The 27,878-nt window shown below is 36.9% G+C and overlaps 1 protein-coding gene across 3 annotated transcripts in view; it reads left to right on the forward strand.

Moving 5' to 3' along the window:
* Nucleotides 1-27,878, forward strand: part of TRPC4 (transient receptor potential cation channel subfamily C member 4) — a 129,107-nt gene that overhangs the window by 60,541 nt on the left and 40,688 nt on the right. For all 3 annotated transcript variants that reach the window (XM_021541883.3, XM_021541882.3, XM_077781425.1), the window contains one exon: nucleotides 9,002-9,520. In XM_021541883.3, the coding sequence (XP_021397558.2) occupies nucleotides 9,002-9,520 (519 nt within the window). The remainder of the gene's footprint in view (nucleotides 1-9,001; nucleotides 9,521-27,878) is intronic.

Raw genomic sequence — 27,878 nt, forward strand, 5'->3', positions numbered from 1 at the left:
GTTTCATTCCCAGCATATCCTGGAATAGTTGTGTGAACCTTGGTCTCCTCTTCATACTTCAGAAAAAATATTCTGTTTTGCATCTGTGAAATATGGGAAATTTACAATATGGTTCAAAATGTAAAGCTACTGCTAAATAACAGGCCACTGAATAACATACTGAGAATAATGTACTTATGAAACAGCTTATTGTGAAGTTCCTCTGCATCCTCTTAAGATACAAGTTTCTTTGTCTCTGCCATAATCTTCTGTACTCCTTTCTCTTAATTTTTTTTTAAATAGAGAAAACATTTTTCTGTGTTTCATTAATTTGCCTTTTTCCTGCTTTGTTCTTTGTGAGTAAAACCCTTTTAATTTTCTCAAACATTAAATTTACTTCCCAGCCATGAAGATATCACAAATTACTTTGCAATGTTAAATAATTGCAATCAACTGCAAAGACATTTAACTAACTCCCACCCTCTGAGACACTTGTATATCCTAAACAGTTTGTTGATACCAAGGGAGGCCACCAATCTGTTATTGTCTTTTCTGCAAAAGCTCCTTTTCAGAAATTATCTTTATAATTCCATAGCCAGTGGGACAGCTTTTTTTGTTTCTAGATCTAGGAAGCTCAGGGATAAACAAAGGATCCTGTTTAGATTCTTAGAACTCCTTTGTTCTGACATTTCTCTGAAAACCTCATTGTCGACGCAAGCCAATTTCTTTCCACCTCCCTAGCTGACTAATGGAGCCATTTTGGGACAAGAAAAATGAACAGGGAAGAAAAAAAGCAAGAGCTTTTCCATATTTTACTAATCAGACCAGAGACACAGTTTCTCAGGAAATTGAATATCAGACCTAAGGTTCATTAAAATTATTTTGTCTTTATGAACCATTCCGTGTTTGGGAGAATTTTCTATGTATCCATTTAAACAAATTAGATAGGAAGGCCCCCCCTAGATCTATGTTCAAATGTTTTGAACATTCAGAACATTTCAGTATTGACTTTACTCATCATACATACTCAGAGAAGTATATATGAGCTTTATCATGATGGAAATAAATAATTCAAGTTCCCCTGTAATCCTTTCCATAATAAGACCTTTCTTCTTTCTCAGCTCTCAATTTTTTTTCCAAACCATTTTACTTTTTTTCATTCACTGTCCCTTGAGTGAAAACAACTTTTGCTTGTCACTCCTCATTATGAGCAGCCAAGCAATGCCCAGAACTCCTACTAGAAACACTCCTTTGCCTGTTTAAAAATTGTATGCGGAGAGAGCAAGCGTAAGTTCCATAGCTGAAAACAAATTCTAAATATCCTTGCAGTCTTCTATTGAGTGTCTACTTTTTAAGCAATTTCCCACCCTTGCTCAAGCCACTGGCATTGACTGATGAAGCAGCACATCACTCATAATGGTCACAGGAAAACATTAATTGGAAATGAGCAGTTTGATGTACAGGCAGTGTTTTGGATCAGAGTTTTTTAAGAAATGCAGAGAGGAAAAATAAAAAAAAAAAATTAAAAAAGAGAAGTAAAGCACTGAAATTCCACCCAATAAATTAATGCCTAAAACTATCGAATCCAATATATTGTCCTCTGCTTCTGTATGGAAACTGTTATCAATTAATTTTGCAGCATTCCCTTTCCATTCCATATTCCCTTTTTTCAAATAAAATAAATCTATAGATTTTTACAGTAGGGACTATCCTGAAGAAAATCAAAGAAAAGTGAAACATTCTGCTTGTAAGCACCTGGAAGAAAATATAGGCATGAATTACAGTCTACCAAGATTTGTCAGGAATGAAGCTTGTCATAACAATATAATTATCATTCATCACCAGATAGCAAGTTCTGTATGTTGGGGAAAAGCAGTACCTATCATATAGCTCAAGATTTGTAAGATTTCATTAACTGTCACTCAAAAGACAATCTAAGAAAAACACACTCACAGGAGTTGCCCACAATACTTGGTGAAACAGGATATATGAATTCAACAGAGGGGTGAAATGAGCAGTCCTGCAGGGGTCTATCCCTATCAGTGCAATTATTCATGACGTTTTAGATGAAATAGAGGGCCTGTTAATTCTGTAGACAACTGACAATGTGGGGTGGGGGGGGCGGGGGGATCTCAAGGCTGTTGTAGGACAGAATTCAGGTTTGGGCAAGCAAGAAATTATTTCTGTAAAAATAAAAGAGTTCAGTAAGAAAAAATGTAAGGTTCTAAGTGGAGCAGAAATAATCAACCAAGTATGTCTTGGAATTGAAAACAATTAAGATAACAGTTCTGAAGGGAATATTAAAACAAGACTAACACAAAATGACTGGACAAGAACATTTTACTGTTCAAAAGTCAGAATCACATCTGATGACATCAGAATGAGGACAGATCATAGAATCACAGAATAGCCTGAGCTGGAAGGGACCTAAAAGTGTGGGAAGCTGGAAGGGACCTATCCTGTTCCAGCCCCCATAAGGAAATTCTGAATGAAAACTTAGAAAACAGGAACTGAGCAAAGAAATTAAGTATTCTCTGTATTCACATTTCATAGAACAAGAATTTATGGGCTTAAACTGCACAAAGGTAGAGCATATGAAGTATCAGAAATATTGTGAGGAAATGGTGTGACATATCCACCCACCACTGCAGAGCTTTGGAAACAGATTGGTCAAATTCTTTTGCTTAATGTGTTACATTAATGCTTTTTGTGCTATGTGGCTGTCATGGAGACTGGAAGTGATCAGTCCATGATGTGACACTTGTGACACACAAATTGGTTCAGCTGTAATAAGATGAGCATGAACATGCATTAGAAAGCTCACATCTTGGGGTAGGTTAAGTGTAGGTGATAAAAAATAAAACACATCCGAGGTTTTGTGAATTCAACTTGTGCTTGGGGAAAAAATGGATGAAAATCTCAAACTTGTAAATTTAACTGTTTGAAATTCACAGACTTGTAAAAAGGCAAGCACTGAAGCCTCCTTAAATGTGACAGGGCTTCTGTGTTACTACAAACATCGTTGTTCCAGTCATGTCCCAGCAAAGATGAAAGTAAATTTTCTGTAAAATTAATGGACATGATATTACATAAAACACTATTCTAAGTGGGAGGAAGATATCCTTTGCTAACAGTAATTCATATTACCACCAAGTGAGGGCATTCAGGCCTGAGCCTTGGAAATACATTATGACATGTGATGTACATAGAGAAGGGTTTACACAGAGGCAAGAATGTCGCCTTTCCCCCTTACCGGGAGGAGAACAACTAAAAGCAAGCTCCTAAGGGAGCACATTCAGCATTAACTCTTTTCACACACCCTGGAGAACTGGCCAAAATGATGAATGCAGTACTTTTGAAAAATACCTGTCTTGTATCCCAGCAGTGCAGGTTAGGAGACACAAGACATGGCTAGCTGTGGGTCAACACCAGCATGAGATAGCACAGAAATTAAGTTTTGAGCTAGTTAGCACATGACTTATATCTAAAGAATAAATTATGTTGAGCTCCATGCTAAGGGGAGTATTTACCTCACCCAATTTCAACTATATAAAATTAGATATATATCTTGGGTTGCTTATCAGAGCTCCTCTCTGCTAGACATCTTTACTGCATGACATAAAATACAATAGTTTCATAGGAAAATAATAGGGACATTTTGAAAATTTAATAGTTAGAATTTTCATGATCACAATAATTTAATCTGGAAAAAATGTGAGATTGTCGCTTCTTATTGTTAGATCATAGGGAAATATTGGAATTAAGAAACTTTTCAAGATAAACAAAAAAATATGTAATACTTTGTTAAAAAATGTCCACACAAATATCTTATTTTTGATTATTATTTTTTGCTATATCCACCTGGTTTTAATTCATAACTGGAATTACATTAGACTCCAGAGAAAAGAAATCTGGAAGACAAGCATTAAGCACCTTGTCAACTCTGAGGTAGAATTTGGATATGGAATTGTTAAAGGACACAATTTGTAATTACATCTTATGAAAGTATGCATTCTTAAGAAGTTACAATATTACTAAAACATTTACATTGAGTCCTTAGACTGTTACTAGTCAGCTTTCAGTGCCTAAGACCCCTGATTTTTGCATCTGTTATGTATCTGCTTCCTACAAAAACTAAAAAAACTAGACATGGAGGTACAATATTATCCAATGAAAGATAACACTTCAGTAGCAGATTGAGTGTGGTATTTACTTTTAGGAAATAGGACAATAAACAGGTAGAACCCTCTCAGGGAGTCCATGGAAGTTGCTTCTGGAAAGCAGACAATGAGAGTGTACTACACGGGTGTTGCAAGGCCAGTGTCACACACCCTGCTCAGGAATGATGCTGTCCCTGAGCTCAGCTTGGCCACTTCCATCCACTTGCCTGCCTACATCCTTGATGGCCACCCAGCATGCCAGCTGTACACTGCACAGTGAGCACCCTGGGGTGGGAAAAAGCACTTGGAGACAATCAGGAGCCACCACTGCAGTCCTGCTGTTTGTGTGGTCTTGTGAGGATAGTTTCAACACGAGTCTCAGGACCTCTCTGCTGCTGTGACAGCAGATTTCAAGTTATCCTGATGTGATATCTCTAAATTATTCAGTATACCTGGATGTTTATTGGTGACTTAGTCCACAGTAAAGGAGTTGTGGTAGGAAGAATTTCTGAGCCCTTCTCAAGGGAAGTCCTTCCATTGTCTTAATCAGGAGGTATTTCAGGTGGTACAACAATGATACAATAATAGAAATCCAAAGAATATAAAAACTCAACAAGCCAGAATGTAAAGCATGGAACCATGTATGCATAGGGATAGCTCATGTGCTGTGGGCTGTACAGAAATGTAGAGTTAAACATTTTGAAGGTGTTTGACTGATGAGAGCTATAGAGAATTAGTGATAAAACAGCTGAGACTTTGATGACACACTCTAATAATAATAATTTCCTTATATAACCTGGTACTGTATTACATATGTATTCATCCTATCTGCCATATATTCTCTTTTTGCCTTTGCTTTAGGTTTTTCCTCCAATCATGCTGTCATGATGGACATGACTCAGAAATTTCAGAAATTTATTCCCGTAACTGTCCAAAACCAAGTGGGATTTTCTTTCATTTACAAACAAAAGACAAAATAATTTCAAATAAATAAACAAGGACAAGAGCCAGGGAACCTATCTGTTTGCCCAAGGAAATAGATTTCCATAGATTCTGAGCTCTTGCACTTAAACAGAAGGTAAATGGACTCTGCAGTTTTCAGTCTCTCTGTTGAGATATTGCAGTAATGAGAGCTATTATGAGAAATCTAGATGGAGAAAAAGAACATGGGGTTTATGTTTTTTGTTTTCCAATCTGAGTGTTACATGTTTCTGTTTCCTGGATGTCTAAGAGATCATCAACAATTGCTCTCTTCTTTGATGTCAGGGGGACAGGAAAAACATCTCAGACCTAACTGGCATTAATTTAACTGAGATTTCTCTTCCTGTAATAGCAAAAGAACTTTTCTCCACACAGACCATACATGGAATATAAACAAACACATTGTTTACATATATATTTATTATTTATTTTGTGTGTATATTTATTATTATATATTTATTTTTTTATAAATTCCACTTGGTATCTAAAAGAATTGTTAGATAGCCAAACCAGACTGACTCATTCCCACTTACAGTGAGTGCAGGGAAAAGGAATGCAACAAAAGCCTCTTGTGCCCTTGAGCACTGACATGTTCAGACTTTAAGAATCCTTTATTTTCTGGTGTTTTTTGTGGGCTTTTTTTTGTCAACTAATCACATAGACATTCATAACAAATATATATATGTTCAGCTCTGTAAATAGTGTTGAAGTAGAAATTCTTCACAAAATGTAAGAAGGCAAAAATTATTTGCCTTTGCCAAGTTTAAGCAGCCTCAAACATAGCATGTTGACTCCAAAATTTATAAAATAGTTACACTACTGCTGAGCCTTGGGAAGTCACAGTCACAGTCAGTGACTGAAAGACCTAGTATCTTTCTATCCCCTAGGATTTAAGGATGCCTCAAATGTTTTCTGTGAGTGTTCTGTCGAGGATTCCAAATGTGTGGCTAATATCAGTGTGTGATGGTTATTTGGTTTGGTTCTCTTTAAAGAAAATTATTTTTAATAGTTTGAAAATAAAATTCATTGTAAGTCTGATCACTTAAGAGCAAGTACTCTGGGTCAACCAATGTTGAAATATTCTGAATGCCATGAGAGCACTCACTACTTCAAAGATAAGTAGTTCATTTTGCTTCAGATGAGGGAATAATTTGACCTTATTATTTCCATATTTTGTCTTTCATTTAAATTAGTACAAAATCTTAAAATTTTGTAATTTTAAGGTAAAGGGTCAGGGGTTAAAGTCATGATGTAATTAATGTTGAAGTTTTAGGGTTTGCCCTTTAAGTTTAAATATTTCTGTAAGTTACAGCTGAAAAGATTTTATAAATACTTCTATATTTGGATAAATTCTGATGCAATGCATTCCAAAACTTGTGCATTGGGCTTGAATCTGAGTTAGCTTAAGATGAAAGGTTTTGATAAGCTATGAGAAAAAACAAGCAGCTTGTAAGGAAATGGACCCCCGGTACAAGTCAGTCGCTGTAATGGCATGTAGTTTGAAGCTGTGCCTTAATTTTTCAGAGCTTGCAGCTGATGATATGTTTAAGACAGCCCTCAGTTCTGGCAGGGCTCGAAGCAAATGTTACTTCAGTACTGTCAGAAAGTAAAAAACTAGCAACATGTGAAGTGACCGAGTTATACTCTGAGCAGTCAGTGAGTTTGAAACCACAGCTTTCTGACCTTGAGTTTTCTGCCCTTGCAGGGGGAGTCTCACTGCTTGTAGCAGACACTGTCAGAACACAGCACGTGGCTTTCTGTAAACCTTTTCCAGCTCTATGATAGCCAAAAATCTCATTTCTACTAATGCAAAGTTTGACTCTCTACCACCATTTTCATGCTGTTCTAGTCTCAAAAGCGCTGGTCACAGCTGCAATTTAGAGAGCATAAGAAGTGTGTTTGTGGGCACACAGTGCTCTCTTTCTTCCTATATAATATGTAAGTAAAAGAGAAGACAAATCTAAGACTGCAGTAATCTGTGAGAATTGGGGTAGAAAACAGGTCTCACTTTCCCCACTGACAATGAAGACAGGAGAGAAAACATACATGTATTTGAAGCCCAGTTCACACTGGACAAGAATAATGATGTGATCGGGACACCTGAGCATCCCCAGGTGGGCTCTTTGCCGTGTCCAGCCAGGGGGTGACAGATGCCCCAGAAGCACCCTGGAAGAGACCTGACAGAGCAGCATGGGCAGAGCCACAGCGTCCTCTGGGAAGTCATATGTCCAGAGTTGTGGTTTTGGCCTGACACCAAGCACAGCACTCAGAGCTTCTGTTTGTTCTTGTACCCAAGTGTTCCTTCCATTCATATGTACCTTCAGTATATTCTCAGCTGGGTTCCTTACCTCATGAATAATATTTAACCCGTGTTTCTTTGCATATGCTACACCATTATGTTTGTACCTCAGAACAGAGAAGGCAAAAGTGAGGTTGCACAGAAGATGCTTGGCTCAGAACCACTGATTGTGACCATCCACCTGTGAGGATAGCTGCACCCTCTGCACGGGGTCATGAGGGTGGGTGTGCCAGCTCAGTCAGCCTGCAGTGCTGTGCTAAAACAAACTCAGTGCCAGCCTGACTCAGTGCCGAGCCAAGCACGCATGTCTGAGTGCAAGAGAGGGGAGAAAAAGGATTTCTGCCTGTTGACTCCACATACCTTCTCAGAATCTGGCACAACTGCTTAAGGTCAGCAATACACTATGGACAGGCAGGTTCTGCTTTTGTAGGGATGTGTGATTACAGTCCTGAATGCCAGATCTCGAGTCTTGACTTTCCACTCCAGCTTTACCCCTCCTACTCCACTTGTGTTTTTTCCACCTGGCAGTGAGGTCATGGTGCTGTCATGAGAATTGCATCAAAAATTTTTTCCTCCCTGTGATGGCCATCTGTTTTTCTAGCCTTCAGATAACTTTGAGTCAAATGTTTTTCTTTTTACATCCTCCTGAAAGAGCACTTCTCTGTGGTGCTCTGTGAATTGAGTTTGTACTTGGATATTGACTGTTGTCAAAAGTCAGTCTGTATGTGATGTCATTTTTTTGATTGTCAATATCATTTTTTGATTGACATTGGCTAATTACACTCACAGTCATACTAATCAAACAAATTTTTTTGACCTGGGAAAGACTTTAGAATCTGCTAATGTAAAATAAAGAAACATGCTTAAATTTAAAAACCTTATAATCTTCTGATAAAGAAGACTGAAAAGACAGAAATGCATATCAGAAGAGTCTTTAAAAATGGTCTCTGGGAGCCTTTTTTCTACTAACTCCCCTGTTTTCTTATAAATAGAATATGTTTCTTTGTGCAGGTGAATGTAAAACTGAGCCTTAAGACATTAAGCTCTTTGCAGCAAGTATCTTTGTTTTTCCACACAACCTTATTTTCAACATTCACTTTAAGAAAACAAATATTTTTTCTCATTTATTTGACCATTTTATTTTCTAAATCTTACTTACCTGTGTCCTGGCCATTGCTTCCTTCAGAGATTCACAGTTATGCTCCACGTGATTCTTTCTTCCCTATGAAACTGAGACAAATCAGTGAGAGACAAGAAAAAATTTCCATCTTGCTCACTTCAAGGGACCAGGGAGGAGTATTTGTGTCTAACTCATCCTTGTTTATCTAATAATTTGCCCTAATAAATGGATGTGTTGTCTGTGTACAAACAGGTTCTATGAAAGATCACACCCTGTTTATAGCAATTCATTAACTGGAAAGACACTATCTTAGCTAATTGAATTGTTATCTTGAAAGAGTTTCCTTCAACACTGGACCAAAATAAAGATCCATCATTAAGTGTATTACCTGGTAAGCAATTTTTAGCTTAATTTTCTGTAACTCTTGTTCAATGAGGTAAGGGTTTTTGTCTTCTTTCACAGGTGCCACCAGTGCTTCTGGACAAGCAGTTTTCAGAATTTACTCCGGATATCACACCTATTATTCTGGCTGCCCACACCAACAACTATGAAATCATAAAGCTCCTTGTGCAGAAAGGGGTGTCTGTGCCCAGGCCACACGAGGTGCGCTGTAACTGTGTCGAATGTGTCTCAAGCTCAGATGTGGACAGCCTCCGCCACTCTCGGTCCAGACTCAATATCTACAAGGCTCTGGCAAGCCCATCACTGATTGCTTTGAGCAGTGAGGATCCCTTCCTTACCGCTTTTCAACTGAGCTGGGAGCTGCAGGAACTGAGTAAAGTCGAAAACGAGTTTAAGTCAGAGTATGAGGAACTGTCACGGCAATGCAAGCAATTTGCAAAAGATCTCCTGGATCAGACACGGAGTTCCAGGGAATTGGAAATTATTCTTAATTACAGAGATGATAATAGCTTGATAGAAGAACAAAGTGGTAATGATCTTGCAAGACTGAAACTGGCAATTAAGTACCGTCAAAAAGAGGTGAGTGTGCTGGAGAATATTTGAGCGCATTCAGTAGTAGTAATGTGATAGCTAAGAGCCTGAAATACATCCTTTTAACTGAGACAAATTTCTGCTTATCTTTTTTTTTTATTCTACTAGGCTTCTGCTCTTTTTATAGTTTTAATTAGATGAATTTGAATAGTTGTTACAGTTTGATAGTATCAGAATTCAAAATGTTCTCTTCTCGCCCAGATTCTATGAAACTTTTTTCTTTTACACCTGAAAAGACGTAGTCTTCAGTAGTTGTGTTCTGAAGTGCTCTTCAGTAATAAGGTGAGAAATATATAAAGCATACTTTAAATTGACTTGGACTGTGTCTGACAGAAAAAGGCAGCTGTGTTTAAACACATGCTAGAGGTACCTCTGTAGAGACATTTCTTCAAAAAGTAGCTATTACAAATACTGAAACAGAAGTTTCATAGCCATGCATGACTCCCAAAAATGTTGGCATTCAGACTCTCTTACATAAAGAATTCAAAATGGAAATACCTGGGTATTTGTGTCCGTGGCAATTAAGAATTAATACACTTGTTTCACCAATGTGCAAATTCAGTTGGAATCAGAGGATGTCTGCATATATTTTTAAAAGTACTCTGTTTCTTTTGTGCATGCAAAAGCAAAAAAAGCAAGACACAAAAGTGAGTTAGGAAGACAGTTCCCATGATATTTCCAAACCTTCACTTAATTCCTGCACATCATCATGTCAGAATATGTCATATAATCTTATTGGGAAACAGTACATACCAAGTCAGCTGAACTATGGAAGTTTATAGGCAAGACAAATGTAAGTATTTAGTATTTGTTCATATTCATTACAGCAAATGCTTAAAAAACTTCCATGTTAAATTGTATCCATGCTAAATCTCTGTTCTGCAAAATATAGTAGTAAATGTGTTAAGTTATTAAGTATGTTAGAAAGGTTTAAAGAAATAATAACCAAACATTTAATGATTATTTTGTTCATTTGAAATGTAATTTAGTAATCCTAAGAAGCTATTGTAAAGGTAGGTAACTACTGAAGTAGTGATGAAAAAAAACCCTCAATTAGTCTCTGACTTAATAAGTCTTCTAATAAGCATTTTTTCCTTCAGAAAATGTGTTGCATAATTTTATGTTTTATAGTATAATATTTCAGTCAACATATTCCCTGCCTTAATAAAGCAAAACAGATAAGAATGCATTATCTTCCCCCCTTATCTTAAAACCCATACTTAAAATCTCAACCTTTATTCATGCTATTACCAAAGGACACTCTAATGCCATACTGGGACTGAGTTCAGAGCTCCACAAGTAAGCAATCAAATCTGGTTGTCCAGAATGTCCAGTTTCAGTCCAAACATTGCAGCTAAAAGTGACAAAGTAATGATGTGTGTGTCTTTTTACATTGTTTTTTATGATTAACTGTTCAGAAGTTAAGTATTACTTTTTGCCTTTCAAGCTGAAAATAATACCAAAAATTATTAGAAGTAATTCCTTTTGTCATTTTAAATAAGTAAACATATTAGAACTAAGTCTTGTAAAGCTTGTGGTAGTCTTTGGGTAATATAACTTGGTTTAATCTCAAGACCCAGGATGGTGTAGAACAGCAGGTTTAGGGTACTTGTGGAAGCAAACAAGTGGATGGTGAAGAATTTTCATTGTGTAAAGAAATGAAAACTGACAAACACAAGTAAAGAAAATTACCAAGTTCAGAAGTTTTGAGGACTTTCCAAAATTACACGATGCTTGAAATATAGATCTAGAAATGCCTTGTAATGAACAGAAAAAGTCCTTTGAAATTCAAGTGATTAAGCAGTGTTTTGTGTAGTAGTCTGCAAGCTTCTGGTATCACCCTGTTTTTGTGGAAATTAAGAAAGCAGATTAATTTTTAGAGCTCTCCGTGTTCTCCACTTTGCTGCTGAAGTGGGCCTTCCACAAACCAAGAACTTTATGCCAATTGAATTTGAGATTCTCCACAGTGAAAGTTGCTCATCTCTGCATTTCCATTCCTTTCACACTTGCCATAATACTGATTCTCATTCATGTGCAAAGGCGTCTCAGTGGTATCGATTCTCAGTCCATGGAGGTCAGTCAGGTAACCTATCGATTCTCTTAGGTCAGAGGTAACCTACAGTGTATTACCAACAAAGAAACTTCCCTGATAAGATCATCGATCTTCTTTATTAATAACTAAGGAGGTTGAAAGATTTATAGTCTCAAGTTTACCTTGCAGGATAATGTCTGGCAAGACTGTGCATAATATCTGTACAGAGTTATGGGGCAGAACCAGGAGAGTATCTGCCAGAATATGTGGGGTTCTGTAGCATAGCCCATGGGTAGAATATCCAAGGTGCCATTATTTTTATGTTCATTTTGCATCACTGGTGCAGTTAAGCAAAGAAGCTTGTGCCTGTTTCTGACACCTACTGTTGCCTGGGCTACAACCAACAGCAAACAAGAGAGATTCTCTGAAGTCATACAGCCACCCTGCATTCTGCACAGACATTTTCTTGTCCTGCTGTTTAGTGTTGTCTCAAATAAGGAAGTTTGGTTTTATGAAAGCCACCACAAATTCATTTTGGTAGATTCTAAGCATACAATGAGTAGTTTCCCTGGTTTCTGAACCAAATTAAAATGTTATCTGAATTAACTGCAGCTCCACGTAAGGATGTAGAAGGCAAATCCCAAGCCTTGTTTGTGGTTCACATCAAATCTGAGTTTGAATTGATTGCAAACCTCTGGTGCAGCAATACAATTAAGTAGAAGAGAATAGTAGCTCTCTCTATTGATTAGTAAATAGTAATCTTTTCCACTCATTGCAAAATATATGTTTTCTTGGCCTATATGTTCAGAGTTTTTAACAGAGATAGCATAGCAAAACCCCAGTTTCTCTCACTGTTCAGTTAACTTTGTTTTAGCTTTAGTTCTGTCTAGGTATTAAGAATATAACTAGAAAAATTTGAAAAAGTGCTTACTACAATGCTTACTAATTTTCCTATACATGTGAACTAAAGAAGGGGAGATTAATAGGCTGAATCAATATAATCTGGTTTCACTGTAAGTTTAACCAGTGTGATTTAAATACTTATACTAGTCTTTTATATCCCTGATTAATTTTTGCCTCATGCTAAATGTCCCATTTCATTTAAGCTATGACTGTATAAGCTCAAATACAGTAACAGGATGAGGTTATAATTATTGGTAGTACTGTCTCATTTTGCTTTGTTATTAGACATTCTTATATCAACACAGAAGAAATAGGATTTTTTAAGTATGTAACTATTGAGCTTTTCTCTCTCACTTCTTGAATGAACACCGGCTTGTTTGGTTTAGGTTGGGTTCACTTTTTTTTTTAATCTTTTCCATTCTTAGGTTATGCTTTCTCTTCATCGACAAATACACAATCTCTGGTATATTTGGAATACTTTATTTTGTAAATAGGTTAAATTATGTATATTTCAAATTAGCAGTCTGGAAAGATTTTTATAAGCTTTTTTCTGCTTTTATCTTTAAAAACCTAAAGAAAATGCATAGTTTAAATAGCCTCCATCCAGTGTTATGTGTCATGACTAAGTTTTCTAAAGTTTTTCTGGCCCTGAATTAACTTTTTAAAGGTTTGATTAAAAAAATCCTAAATTTTACTTTCTTTCCCTGTTTACTAGACATGCAGCTGCTTAACTACTACAACTCTCTCAAATACCTCTAGTTGGACCTCTAGATGCTCTCTCTTCCCATGGGCAGGACCTGTTTTTCTGAGTTGTGAGCAGCTGCAGAATGTGTACTAGCAAAAGGCAGAGTGAAAAAGGGAGTACATTTAACAATTTGATGTATTTAAAGAATTAACAAGAGTTCAGGCCTTATTAGAAATAATTTCAGGAAAAATGTTTTAGGGAAATCAGCTTCAAACCAAATTAAATACTAAATACAATAATATGATATTGAGATTTCCTGGATCAATTCAGTGTTTCTAGGAAAGTGATGGTGCAGGATAAAAAGAAGTTGTTTGGTTTTGGTAATAAAATCCATCTGTTTGCTTCTGCTCAAAAGAGGACTTTTTAAAAAGGAATCATCAGTTCTTGCTAGTTTTTTGTGCAAAACACAGCCTAAGTGAAATGAAAATGTTTCACAATAATGTCAAAAATTCAGTGAAAACGTGCCTAAAAATTCAAAGAAAACATGCCTAATCATTTCAAATCTATTATTTCATGTAAGTGTCTAAACACTTCATTTCAATGAAATAAAGGATTTTTTTGTCTGCAGTTACTTCTAAATACACTTGGACTTTAACATGTTTGCCAATTAAATTCTTATAGCTAATATCATCCATATCATATTATTACAGAAACCAGTATAGGCATGATAGAAAGCAAGAATTACTGATTTTCAAAAAAACTATTTTAGCAATTTCTAGAGAAAACAATTTTAAACTACTGAAATGTAAAGTTGCTATGTTCTTAATAATATTTTTAATTTTTAATTATAATGGATTTATCATTAAAAGTCTTTCAGATGCAAAAGCATGAATTACTGACTCTGTAAACTGGAATGGCTTCAGAAAAACAACAAGGCTTATTCTGTGTTTAAAATTAACCCACACCTGAAACGTAAGCAGAAACACAGTGGCCATGTGTAGCAAGTCACTCTGTTTATGACTATTTGTCAAAAGGCTGCAAAGGTGCACTCAGAAGTCTCCACGTAAAAAATAACAAAACCTCACAAAAACCAGACTCTGATAATATTTGGACATTTTTGACACCAGAGGAAGACATGTTTAGTCTATGAATTGCATAACTGAGAGGAGTGATATATACATATTTGGGTCCATGTCTCCAGAAGACCCATTTCTGCAGACACTCAGCTATAGTACTCAAAAAATTTGACAAACATTTTTCTATGCTAGAGTCAGGTACTCTAAACTAGGTCATATGTTTGCTTTGTAAATCATGTAAAAGTCTCCATGTTTATAGGTAAGAAGTCCACAGATTGTTAAATAGTATGAATTAGGTGAGTAGATTATCTGCTACACATATAAAGCCTTCTTCTCATTGGTTGTAGAATCCTTTCTGTTGGAAAAAAGCTTTAATTCTAGTAATTAACCCAGCACTGCTGAGTCCACCACTAAACCATGTCCCTCAGTGTCACACATACATGTCTTTTGAATACTTCTAGGGATAGTGACTCAACCATTTCCCTGAGCATCCTGTTCCAGTTCTTGGCGAACCTTTTGGTGAAGAAATTTTTCCCAATACCCAATCTAAACCTCCCCAGTGCAATTTAAGGTAATTCCCTCTCATTCTATCACTCATTTCTTAGAAGAAGAGTCTGACTTCTACCTCACCACAACCTTCTACTCTCCAGGCTAAACAACCCCAGTTCCCTCAGCCACTCCTCATGAGACTTGTGTTCCACACCCTTTTCCTGCTGTTTCCCTTCTCTGGACACGCTCCAGCACCTCAATGTCCTTCTTGTAGTGAGGGGCTCAAAACTGAGCACAGAATTCAAAGCCTCATCAGTGCTGAATACAGGGGGGTCAATCACAGCCCTGGTCCTGCTGGCCACACTATTGCTGATACAGACCAGGGCCTTCTTGGCCACCTGGCCACTGACATGGCTCGTGTTCAGCTGCTGTTGAACAGCATCCCAAGATCCTTTTCCACTGGGCAGTTTCCCAGCCACTCCACCGCCAGCCTGTAGCACTGCTTGGGGTTGTTATGACACATTTGCAAGCCCTGGCACTTGGCCTTGTTGAACCACATGCTGTTGGCTTCAACCCATTGATCTAGCCTGTACAGATCCCTCTGTAGAACCTTCCTATTCTCCAGCAGAACAACACTCTTTCCCAGTTGGTGTCTTCTGCAGACTGACTGAGGGTGCAGTTAATACCCTCATCCAGATAATTGATACACATATTAAATAGGACTGGCCCCAACACTGAACACTAGTCACCTCTAGTGACCAGCTACCAAGTAGATGTAATTCAATTCACCACCATTCTCTGGGCCCACTTATCTAAACAGTTTTTTAAGCTATGAAGGGTATTCCCATCCAGGCCATGACCTTCCAGTTTCTCCAGCAGGAACACTGTGAGAAATGGTGCCAAAGGCTTTACTAAAGTCCAGGTGGCCAATATCAACAGCCTTCCCTCATTCCTAGATCACAGGGCATATCTGCTTAATACAGATTAAGTATTTACAGATTTAGCTGTGGTGAAACAATTTTCCTAGAATATGTGAACAAATTCCTTATACAGTCAATAGACAGAGGTATGCACAGAGGGAGATCCTGTCTGTTCAAGATAAGACGTTTAAGTTCATTCCAGAGACATCTCTCTCTGCTTCTGTGGCTGGATACGGAAACAGTGTTCTTCATTTTGAAGAAGTACTTCACTAGGCATTGAAAATGGAGAAGCAAGTTAGACAATTTACTGCATCAATTGCAATTTCTACCTTCTGGTAACAGAGGCTTTGAATTCTGGAGGCACAGAGCCCATGTAAGGGGAAATTAATTTCAGCAATAAGTAGTTAATGACATCTCAGAAGGCATCAATAACTTTTAAATGCTATATGCTACACACAGGTTGCAACCCTCTCATCACAGTTCCAGTTAAACTATTCATGAACTAAGATCAGCAACTTTTTATTTCAAACACTTGATGGAAGTAATTAACTCAAAGAGGAAATTTTCTGTTAATGAAGTACAATGGAAATCTCTCATTTCAATTCCTTTTCTGCATCTTCATTATAAGAAATGTTGTTGGGATATATGCCTCAAACAGGAGCAACCAGTAGTGCAAACCCCTAACAGCAGTGCACAACCCTTCCATTGAGACTGGCAGCAGCAGAAAATGGTTTGAAGGAGTCCCTGATAATGCACCTACAAGCTTCCCTACAAACCTGGGGTAGATTTAATATCATGTCCTAAAGTGTTCTGTTCTTCTGTCCAAAAACTAACTGATCCATTCCTGTGCTAGATTTATCTGGCCTAAAATAAGAGCGACTGAGGCATTTGAACATGCTGACACTAAAGCTTCTACATGCTGTTGGTGTGCCATTTTTTCTCTTGTCTGGCTCTCTACATTGAGTGTTTGTTGAACAATAAAACAAGACAGCCAAAGCAAACTTGTTTTAGGCCTGTCTGCTTGTTATTTTAATCTGTCTTTGTTCCACCAGATGTCCGCAGAGAACTTTTCACTTCCTTCCTTGCCCCTTCCTTGATTTAGTGTAAGCCTTAGCTGTGAAGATAAAATAGCAAAGGGTGTCTTCATGCATTGCCTCCATCAATATGTGCATCCATTGTCAAACAAAAGGTTTATAAGGAAAAACAAATGTTTGTTAGATGAACTCACTCTTGTGCCCCCAAAGAGATCAGATCTATATATATTCAGTTGATTAGAAAATATTACTTTCTAAACTTGCTAGCTCCAGGAACTAAAGTAGAAAATTTAGGAGACATTCAATATTGCAGTGTTTGACAAAGTGGAACTCGCATTTTGAAAGTCATATAGGGTTCAGTTTTGAATGCTGGCATTTGAACTTCTAGGGCATTTTTCAAAGAGGATTGAAAATGTTTACACAAAACTATCAACAAGTCCTCCTTGCAGAGACACTTGGCTTTCTTCTATAAATAATGGATGACATTTTTCAGGGTTGGAATATGTTGGTTCTTGAGATCTCATTTCACAGAAATAAGACATTTTAAGAAAAGATTTCAAGAAATTGAAAACTCTTTTATTATGGAGAAAATTGTCTCACTTGTTGATGAGCACTTGCAAACTAGAAAGGACTTGATAAGGAAAGATTTTAGAGAATGTTTTGGAGAACACGGAAAAGCCAAGGTGAATACATATCAATAGGAGAAGAAAGAAATCCAGAGTCGAACATCATCTGCCATGTTATTACATTAATAAATCAAGTCATGGCTTCTATTCTTTGAGTGTGTTTCATTCCTGAATAGTATTAGATAAATGTGAGAGTCTTTAACTTCTGTGGCAGACAAAGACCAGTGCAGATCTTCAGAAAGCAGAAATCGCTGAAGGTCTACAAAGTGCAACATGCCTATGCTGTGTTGGTCAAGTATAATGTCTGGCTTGTTAGGTTTTTTAGGTAGATGAAGAGGACATGTTTTACTCTGGCTGCTGAGCATAAAAGACAATAATGTTTAATTATCAGGGTAATGTAGTTGTTTAAATTAGAGGTTGTTCTAAATAGCTGACCTTAAAGGCTTTATGAGCAACCCTGTTAAGGTTTACAAAGAGACACGACTCACTTACATGGCATTTGACATTAAGACAAGCTGAAAGTGTAACATCATGTAAAAAAGGTTTGACACATTATTAATAAAATTAGTTGAAATGTTTGTTTCTGCCTTCTTAATAGCACAGAGAAAGAAACTAGAAATAGCCATTCCTGTAGTGGGCTTGTGCTGTGAGTTCCTGACTCATTCCACACAACCTCAGGTGTTTAACTACGGTACCTATGTCAGCAGCCCAGCCTTGGGTTCCTTCATCATTGATGGGAAGAGACAGACATTTCCAGGTAACTCAGGCCATCCAAGAACAAAATTATTTTTGTCACTAGCTATGTTGCTTACAATTATTGTAAAGGTGACAAGGGACAACTAGATGTGTTATACAGGCTAAAAAGAATAGCATATAATTTCTGGAAGGTAACTAACAGTGACTATTTTTCTAAGTCTAGATATTCTGTTTTTCTGAGACCCAGAAACAGCCCTTAAAATGGAATGGTGAACCTGTTTACAGGAATCCCTTCCAGTGTATTTTGTGATCTAAGGGGGCTGCCTGAAGAAGTAAACATAATGCAACGCTGCTTTTCAGAGTTTTGGTCTGAGGGAAAAATCCTCAATTTTACATAAAGATTCAGAAGATCAGATGGAAAGTTTTGCAAGACAGAACTGTTAGGTCTATGACAACCTGCAAGACTGCACTTGTGTTGAGACACTTCATCATTGTTTCCAAAGCTGAAACTTCTAGTGAATTTATTCAAAATCATTCAAAATTCTGAAATAAAGGATAGTTTTTATATACAGTAAAAAATACTTTCTTTCATTGCATGTGGCCCTATTCTCAATAAAAATGTATCAGCCAAATTACATTAAAAGTAAGTAGCATAATAACACTTAAATGAGGAGAAATAATAATTTTCATAGTAAATTAAGGTTATGTCTTCCTAACTTGGCTATGAAAAAAACCTTTATTCTGTATTAAACCTTGGCAAAAGTAGCCTGGCAAGAGGAGCACATTTTCTTTTCAGAATGATCTTTCCAGGTATGCAAATTACATTGTATGAGTGATGGTCAAACAAGGCCTTATCAATACTTAAGGCTATATGGGTTGGAGGCTATCTTTCTTTTCTGGTGCAACTTTCAGCTGGAGTAAACATACCTGTTGTGGTTTCAGCCCATCTGACAAGTAAGCACTGTGCAATTGTTTGCTCACTTTCCCCCAGTGGCATGACAGAGAGAATCAGAAGAGTAAAACTGAGAAAACTCATGGGTTAAGATAAAGGCAGTTTAATAAATAAAGCAGAAGCCACCCATGCATGCAAAGCAAAAGAAGGAACTCACTCCCTGCTGAGGTCCCTTCCAGACTGGGTTTTCTGCGATCTAATGACAGGAGATGACAAGACATACACACTATATGTAGTCGGTGTGCTGGGAAGTCTCCACCATCAAGTGTACAGAGGATGGCACGCACTTGTCTCTCTTCTCCCATGGTGTTAAAGAATCTGGCTACCTTAGTCCTTCTCATATATTATAGGTTTGCCAGTATATAACCTGGCATCTCTGCTGAAAGCATAAAGAGAAACCCTAAATAGATTTTAAGAGTTCAGAAACAGTATTTTTGTTCTTATTATTATTGCAGCAGTACTCTAGGGATATTTAACTTCCCAATATCTCAATGAGTTTCAAGCAATCAAGCAATATAAATTTTCAGGTGATTGAGGAAGGAAAAGTGTGGATCTCTATAAAATTATTTATTACATCAGAAGATAGAATGACAAAGTGTTCAGTTTGCAGATATTCCTTTCACAGGAATAAGACACAAATACTTATATTAGAAAAGAAAAATAGTGAAACCAACACCATAATTAAACCATGAGCTATTTAGCAAATTCATACTATTCTTCATAGACCAACTTCTCAACAGATATGGTGATTCACTTCAAAACACTCAGGTGAAAATTATTATCCTATAATTTTCAAAAAGAAAATTAAGGAAAAGAAGTTCCCTTCCTTGCTGCTGTCCTTCCTTCACAAACACAATCAATGTAAATTGACCCATTGTAACACTGCCAATGTAAATACTCTGCCAATAAAAACATAAATATTCTCTCAGCCTTGGGTCCTTTGGCTTCTATCCTCCCTCAGTTTCCATGGAAGAGCTGGGAATTGTAACAAGCTTATCAAGCTCAGTACTTCAGAGGAAGAAAAACATTTTTCTCAAGCAGTAGTGATAATACATCTGCCATCAAGTCTTCTTTTTTCCAAAGAAGAGGTGAGTTTTTACCTTTGTGAGCTGTCAAGGTTAGAGATCCCTTGTCAGAGTTTCAAAAATTCCCCAGAGAAAAATCCTGGTGTTGGATTATCTTTGAAGTTCTAGAATGAAGCAATAAAGGAGCCCACAGTTAAATCTTAGAGAGTGCTGCAGCTGTTTTCCTATACAATTAAAATACAATTTAGTTGCCTATATAGTTTAGTTATAAAATATGGAGTTTTTTGGCTGCCATTCCTCTCAACCTATCACTGAAGCATTTGGATGCTGAAGAAATCACCATTTTTTTGTGTTGATAGAGGAGATTTGGGAGATTTGGGAGAGCTAGGATTCTGTCAGGGTTGATACTAACTGGTGCAGAGTGGGCAGCAGTAAGTAATAAAGAGAAACTGTAGTTTCACCACTACAACCTCAACAAGTAGGTATTTTGGGTGCAAATTTAAAAGGGTTATGTGGTAAAGAAGATGTTTTTCATTCCTGACTACAGTGTTTGATGGTATTAGTATGAGACCTTTACAGATGCAGGCTGGATTTTGTGGAGAAAAAGATGACTGACAATAACATTAGCTGGGGATGCTCCTAGTTCAGGAATGGCCTCTGTGGACCACAGCAGAATTCTCTGACCCAGCTGATTTTGTTAAAGTCTGTATGTTATATATAGGATGATAAAGGTACACATGTGATCTAAATTTAAATTGCATGTCACATAGGAACTTCAGTGGGTTTTGTATGTTTATTTGGGCTTTTTCCTTTCTGTACTCACTTATATTTTATTATACAATAAGTTTCTTTATTCTTAAATGTAATGTATCACTGACTATCAAATTTCAGTTTAAAGAATCATGCTTTCATACATATGATCAGGAAACATCACAGAAGAGTGAAAAAAAAAAGAAAATATTTCTTCAGAGTACTAGTATCTTTCGCAAGGATTAAAGAGCAGCTCTGTCTTAGAAGTGTACCCTTTATGACTTGCTGGAGCAGAGGCCAGGGTATGTATGTCATACAGGCAGTGACAACAGCCTATGAAGTAGATTTCTCTGGCAGTGAACAAATTGCCTTTGATTTGTCGAGGAAGAATGTAGCCTCAAACCTTCAGGGACTGAAAAAAACTTTGTTTATATCCTTCCACATATGCTTCTTCTACCTCTTGCTTTTAACAAATGGCAATTTTCTTCCAAACTTTAAAAAAAATTATTTTCCTTTACCTGGTATTACAAGCTGATGTATTGTGCCCTATCTCCATAAGAGAATGCTATGGAATCTGGCCAAACAAAAACATCCCTTGAGTTTTCCAGTTATTAGAAGCATGCGATAAGATTTATAAACACCAGTCTAACACAGAAATGTATCGTGTAAATCAATAAAATATTGAGCAAGGGACTGGTCTTTGAAAGGTTGTCTGTACTGCTAAATGCAAACAGACCATAGCCTGATGGGACGACTGAGTGATGCTGAGGGATTTGTATTCAGACTTCAAAAGCTTGCAGATTTGCCTTGCACAGACCTGAATGGAAAAATAAAAAATGAAGCAAGGCAAGGGACAAGAAGTAGTAGGGATGACTGGGGTCAAATGCTCAGACTCTGTCCCTGATTTTTTCAGTGTAGAGGCCTGAACAACCTTATAAGTGATGCTTATGTAATTTTTAATTAAAATGTGCTCTTTATGGATTCCTTCCTCTCTCTGGTTCTTCACCATGAAAGAAACCAGCAGTATTCAGACATCTTTACAACAACAGTGAGAGTAACTCCAGGTTTTTATTTGAGATACCAAACTCTAATGTTTTGCCACAAATTGCAGAGCTGCATAAGAGGAAAGAACTATCCAAGGCTGTATTTATTTATCCAGGCTGGCAGATGCTGGATACACAGATTTTCATTATTTGCCATAGTAGGTATCTTCCCATTACATGAAAGCACAGTGTTTCTTAGGTCTGCTCCCAAGAGAAGGTAATTTTCTTCAACCACAACTTATTGTTAGGTGTAAAAGAGTCTTTAGGAAGCAAGACTTTGGAGCAAGCAATTATACTCCCCTGAAATACTTTCCAAGATTAATATTTTCTGTTTAAACTGCAGAAGTTGCACATGGCTGCACTTGACTGATAAAACTGATTCATCTGTTAGAGACTCATATTCATTTCTCCTGAAAATGGTCTTAGAATAATGCTCACTGAGCATCCTTGCAAAAGACTTATTATTTCAGTTTAGTCTTTGTGCAGGAACTAGGTGATTAATCTGATTTCTCAGCCTTCAACATTCTTAGATAAAAACACAGCCAAGTTAAACAAGAGGAACCTAGAGATAAAAAGAATTAAAGTATTTGGAGAGAAAGAAAAGCAGATTAAATGACTATATACATTCTGTTCCTAAGTATTTGTGACACTGCAAAGCCAGATCTGCATATTAATAGAGAACTTTCAGCAGAAAAATATGCTGTTTATTGCTTTATTTAGTTTGAATGCTTTTGAAATCAGTATGTGTTTTTATTTTTCCCTTATCCCTCTAATTTTGTATTCAGTCAGCCTTCAAATAAGTGTTATGCTTTCCAGGAACTGGATTCACACTGATTTTGGGGAACTTTGGCCTCTTCAGTTCCACACAAGCTTCACAAACAGTCACTTCTAAAGAAACTGGGAAACCTTGGAGTTCAACTCTCTTATCTCTTGGCTAGAACAGTATAACCATGGAGTCAAGAACAGTTATGCTTAATATCCACATATTTTTCACAGAAGGATGCAGGACAGCACCTCATAAAGCTAAGCTAACAGAGTAAAATCTAAATTTGCCTGGTGCTAATGGGAGGCAATCATTTTTTCTACAGAAAACATTTAATAGTGCAACAAAATATCACTGATCCAAAGTTTCTCTTCACAGAAACAGCCAAAGAGCCTGAAAATGAATAAAAGAAGGCATTAAATTTTTTGTGTTCAGGTTCTTTCAAATAACTCCATACCCTGCTCCAGTCTGAAAGGACAGTCAACAAAGTGGAACTAAAAATTATTCTCTACCTTGTTTTGGCCTCTGCTGAGCAATAAGCTGAGCAAATGAGGAACAGGGCAGTCTCAGTGATGCCGGTAGAAATTCTCACATGAGCAGGCAATTCCCAGAGGAAGAATCTAGCTGTTCTAGTTGTTTTCCTACCCATCCCTCACTCAAAGCTTTTCTTAGCTATTTTTTCTCCAATTAAACTCTCATTGTGCTTCAGTTGCTTTCAACATATTTGCAGCTCCCTCATGAATTTTGGAAGGTTGGTTTATTAATTTGTAACTTTTCCTTCTGGCAATATGGCAGCTTCAGAAGTAGACAAAGTGGTAGAATGTTCTGGATGTGAGGGAACTCATGGATCCTAACCCCTTCTGGCTGACTAGCTGATGCTTGGAGGCATTATCAGTACAAGACACAAAACCAACTTCAATGTAAGAAAAGTAGAGTCATAGAATGATTTGGGCTGGAAAGGAGCTTTAATTGCTCACAGGTCCAGAGGTGTGTTTTTCTTCTTTTTACATTCCCTGTGTTGGTATATGAAGTTTTTTAGAGTATATATTGATTTTGGTCCTGTGAAATGAACTTGAACTTCTGAGATGATAAACAAAACGTGTTTATAGCCTCAGTTTATTCAGTGTTAGAATAAATGCTGAGAGAATGATCAGCCACTATTTCTATTCTCTTGTGAGGCAGTGTACTTTTTAGAAACAATCTATTGGTACAGACAGGGAACTTGGTGTCAGAGGTATATGAAGAGTGCCTTGGGAGTAATAGGATGGAAATTATAGTGACTTAACAAATACATGCCCAGTCATATTTATCTTCTTGCTTACTGGTGTCCCCAGGCATTTTCTGAAAAGTTGCTCCCTAGACGATGAATTCTAGCTTGCACTGTTGCATAGGGTTAGTCTGTCCCAAATGCAGGACTTTACAGGAATATCAGTTTTATGATTTCCTTGCTATGCATAGAATTACACCAGCTAGGTATGCAAGAACAGGGATCCAGCATAACAGAAGTAAGTTCATATTTTATTTTCTCTTCAGATACTTACAGGGCTTCTGTAATTGTTTTTCCCTACAAAAATGTCTTGAATTATGGTGTTTCTAACACTTGCCCAGCATGGGAGATAGAAGTATTATACCAACATCATAATTCTGAAGTTTTGAGCTATTTTACACAATCATCCCAAAGCCCAATAACTGATTCATTTTCCTTTACCACTGGGAAGTCTAACAAAGCTATTCATGCACAGCTGGCTCCTAACAACTGCATTCTAGTTTCAGTTGCCATTGCCTTTTCTAAGCAATTAATCAGAATCACTGCAATTATAGATAAGTCTTGGCTTATTTAATAGATATTTAATAGGTTTTTTTTCTGTACTGATTCATTTTACTGAGGAGTAATGAATCAAACTAAGAGGTTCTGCTTGTGTTGATGTAGCAAATGAGAATTTTTAAATGCTCAAAGCTGCAATGTCGTTAATCCTTCTAACAAAGCATTTCAGTTTTTATTTTCTATTTTCCTTTTGTTTCCTTCTTCTTCATATTTGAAGTTACAAAATAGAATAATTAAAATAAAAACCCCTGGGATTGTATTCTATTATTGGTGAGAGGAATGTAAACTCTGGATTTTATGATGAAGACATCTGTGCTGTGAATTTTCTCTTCTACAGGGATCTGATGTGACTCAGGTTGTCCTAATCATATACAGGGTGGTGTTGTCTGGTGCTCTGATCCTGAGTGTTCTGGTTTTGGCTGGAATACAGTTAATTTTCTTCTTAGCAGTTGGTATGGTGCTGTGTTTTGGGTTTAGTATGACCATAATGTTGATAACATGGTGATGTTTTGGTTGTTGCTGAGCAGTGCTCACCCCAAGCCAAGGACATCTCAGTGTCCCACGCTCTGCCAGTGGCCAGGGGCATGAGAGGCTGGGAGGGAGCATGGCCAGGACAGGTGACCCAAACTGGCCCAAAAGATATTCCATACCTTAGAATGTCATGCCCAGTATATAAACTGGGAGAGGCTGGTTAGATGGGGCCAATCACTGCTCAGGGATGGGCTGGGCAGCAATCAGCTGTGAGTGAGCCACTGCATTGTGCATCACCTGCGTATCTTGGGTTTTATTCCTCACTCTCTTTACCATTATTATTGTTGTTGTTGTTTTATTTAGTTCAGTTGTTCTTATTTCAACCCATGTTTTTTACTTTTTTCCAATTTTCTTCCCTACCTCACTGAGAGGAATGGGGTGGTGAGTGAGCAGCTCCATGGTATTTTGTTGCCAGCTGGGGGTTAAACCATGACACTGAGTGAGCTCACTGGTCCCTTTAAGGACACAGCTGCAGATAGAGCTGAGTAAAAGTTGACCAGTGGTTTGCATCCAGCACTAATCATGATTATTGAGATGGTCTGCTCCAGCTGGCACAACATTTAGACGGATTGGACCTGAGAATAGGATTTGGTGCAGGAATCAGGGTTTCTGGCCTGAGGCAGAAAACACTCAGTATAACTGTACACAAAGGAATCAGAACATGGCCCCTAGCTTTTGGAAAGGAAAATATAGAGCTGATCTAGTCAATAACATGAAAACATTTAAATTGCAATTAAATGTTGTTTGTCTTAATGAAGCAGTTCTCACAGAGTAAGTGCTGAAATTCTCAATTACAGCCTTTGGGGGAAGATATAGAAAAGAATATGCAGTGACATCTCTAAAGGGAGAAACAACCTACCAAATTTAGGAGTCTTCTTAGTGAGACTGGGACTTGAATCTTTCATTAGTGCCCATGCTTTTCACAAGCAATAGATAGAAAATATTGACATGTAAATTTGAATTTAAACTAAATAGGAGAGTTAAGTTTTCATTAAATATCTGTGAAAATTTGTGAAATATGAAAAGTAAAGTATTCTAGAGAAAGAAAAAGCAATTGAGCTTTAGTCTTGTCAAATGGGAGCACAATCATCGGGAAGTGTGTGACAAAGCAGCAGACCTTAGAGCAAATCTTTCCTACCAGTGTGCCTGTAATGGCACTACAGCACAACACAACAGAGAATCTGGCTATGACTTCAAAAAAGTATTAGTAAGAAAGTCTGTGATAAATGTTTTCAGCTGTTTCTTCCTCAAAAAAATTAATTAATGCCATTAATCTGTTAGAGAATGCTATCATAGTTTTTTGTGCTACAGCATACTTCCCTTGTATATGTCAGAAAGGAAACAAATTTTCTTTGACAGCTTTCACTTCTAGATGACAAATTACATCCTTTATTATATAACATACTCAACCATCTATTGATGTCAGAATGAGAATTTAATTTGGACCTCAGATTTTCTTAGGCTGCTTTTATAAATGTAAAAATGAGCACCTTGTTACAAGTGCAGGTTATTTATATCTTTCTGTATTTCAGAAAACAGTGAAATAAATACTTGAAGGTAGCATTGTGGTACAGTAAAGAGCTAGCAGCTTATTCTAATGATGCATTATTTTTAAAATTATTCTTTCTTTAAAGACTATATATAGTTAATAGTATCAGTTGTGTTATTTCTTCATAATTTCATTGACTGAGAGATACATTCTAGCAAAATCAGATTTAATCAGAAGTGAAAATTAAATTCTGTGTTACGTATATGCTTGGATAACTCTAGAATCAGGCTGTGATATTATTTATACTGGATTATTTTTGTTGGTGCTGTGAATTTCTGTTTTTCAACGGGCTCAGGGAAGAGCCAATTCCCAGCATGACAACTAAGAAAGTGAATACCAGAACATTTTCATATGGGCACTCTATGAAGGAGCTAATGATGTGAAATTGGGAATAATCATGTAGCAAAATCCCTTGTGTAATTACAAACTGCTGGAAGCCATCATAATGTGAAAATAAAAACTTGCTGATTGCTAATTATGTAGAGACAATATCAAAGTCAAATAACATAATACTGACAGTATTATGTTATTTGACAAAAGATACTCAAGAATAGTAAAAGAATACCTCCAATCTTGCCAGTTAAGGAAGAAAATTCTACTACAGTGAAAATATTTTGGCATAGGCAATGCAGAACTGGCAAATTATTTACACAGAGTATTTCTATTTCTGCTAGTCACAAAATACTTGTATAAAATAGTTTTTAATTTTTTTTTATTTCCAAGTTCATCAGGGGAGTTACATGTCTATTTAGATTAAATATGTGATCACCTTATATGTAATGCCATCCATTTATACAGGAATTGTTCTGTGCTGGAGCATGTCTTTCTTCCATCCACTTTTACTTGTCCTTTCTAATAGAAAAGTTTCTAATGGTTATAGTATAAATGTGAATTGACCAGAGAATTTTGTCATTAAGACTTGTCCTTATTTTTTTATGTAGAGAAGGGCTTCTCAGTGGATAAATTAACAGAATAATAAGAATTTGGAGTCAGTAATAAAATATATTAATCACAGATTAAATAATTTTATCTATTTAACTGTTTGTTACCTGTAAGTAATGCCTGTGAGACAGGCTACATGGGCAGCATTTCCTCTGTGAGTCCCAGGAAGGTTTCCCTACCCCAGTTCTTGTATGCTCTTAAATATTTATTTATGAAGCATGAAAAAGGTGCCTTCCTCTCATTTCCTCTGGTCCTCCGCAAGGACCAGCAGTGACAAACTCACCTTTCCTGTGCAGCTGAAGAACAAGACTGTAGGGCTCACCACTGAGCACACTTTTATTCCATCAGGGTATAACTTTTACCTGTTCAAAACCTAATGTAGCTAATTTAATAAATACTGACTGTATTTCATAGCATATGAAGGCAATTTCTTGACCACAAAAATGAAAGAAGTAGTCCAATCTGTGAGAATTAGTTTGGACATTTTTAATAATGTCATAAAGTT

The sequence above is a fragment of the Lonchura striata genome, chromosome 2 (assembly GCF_046129695.1).
Source record: "Lonchura striata isolate bLonStr1 chromosome 2, bLonStr1.mat, whole genome shotgun sequence".
NCBI lineage: Eukaryota > Metazoa > Chordata > Aves > Passeriformes > Estrildidae > Lonchura > Lonchura striata.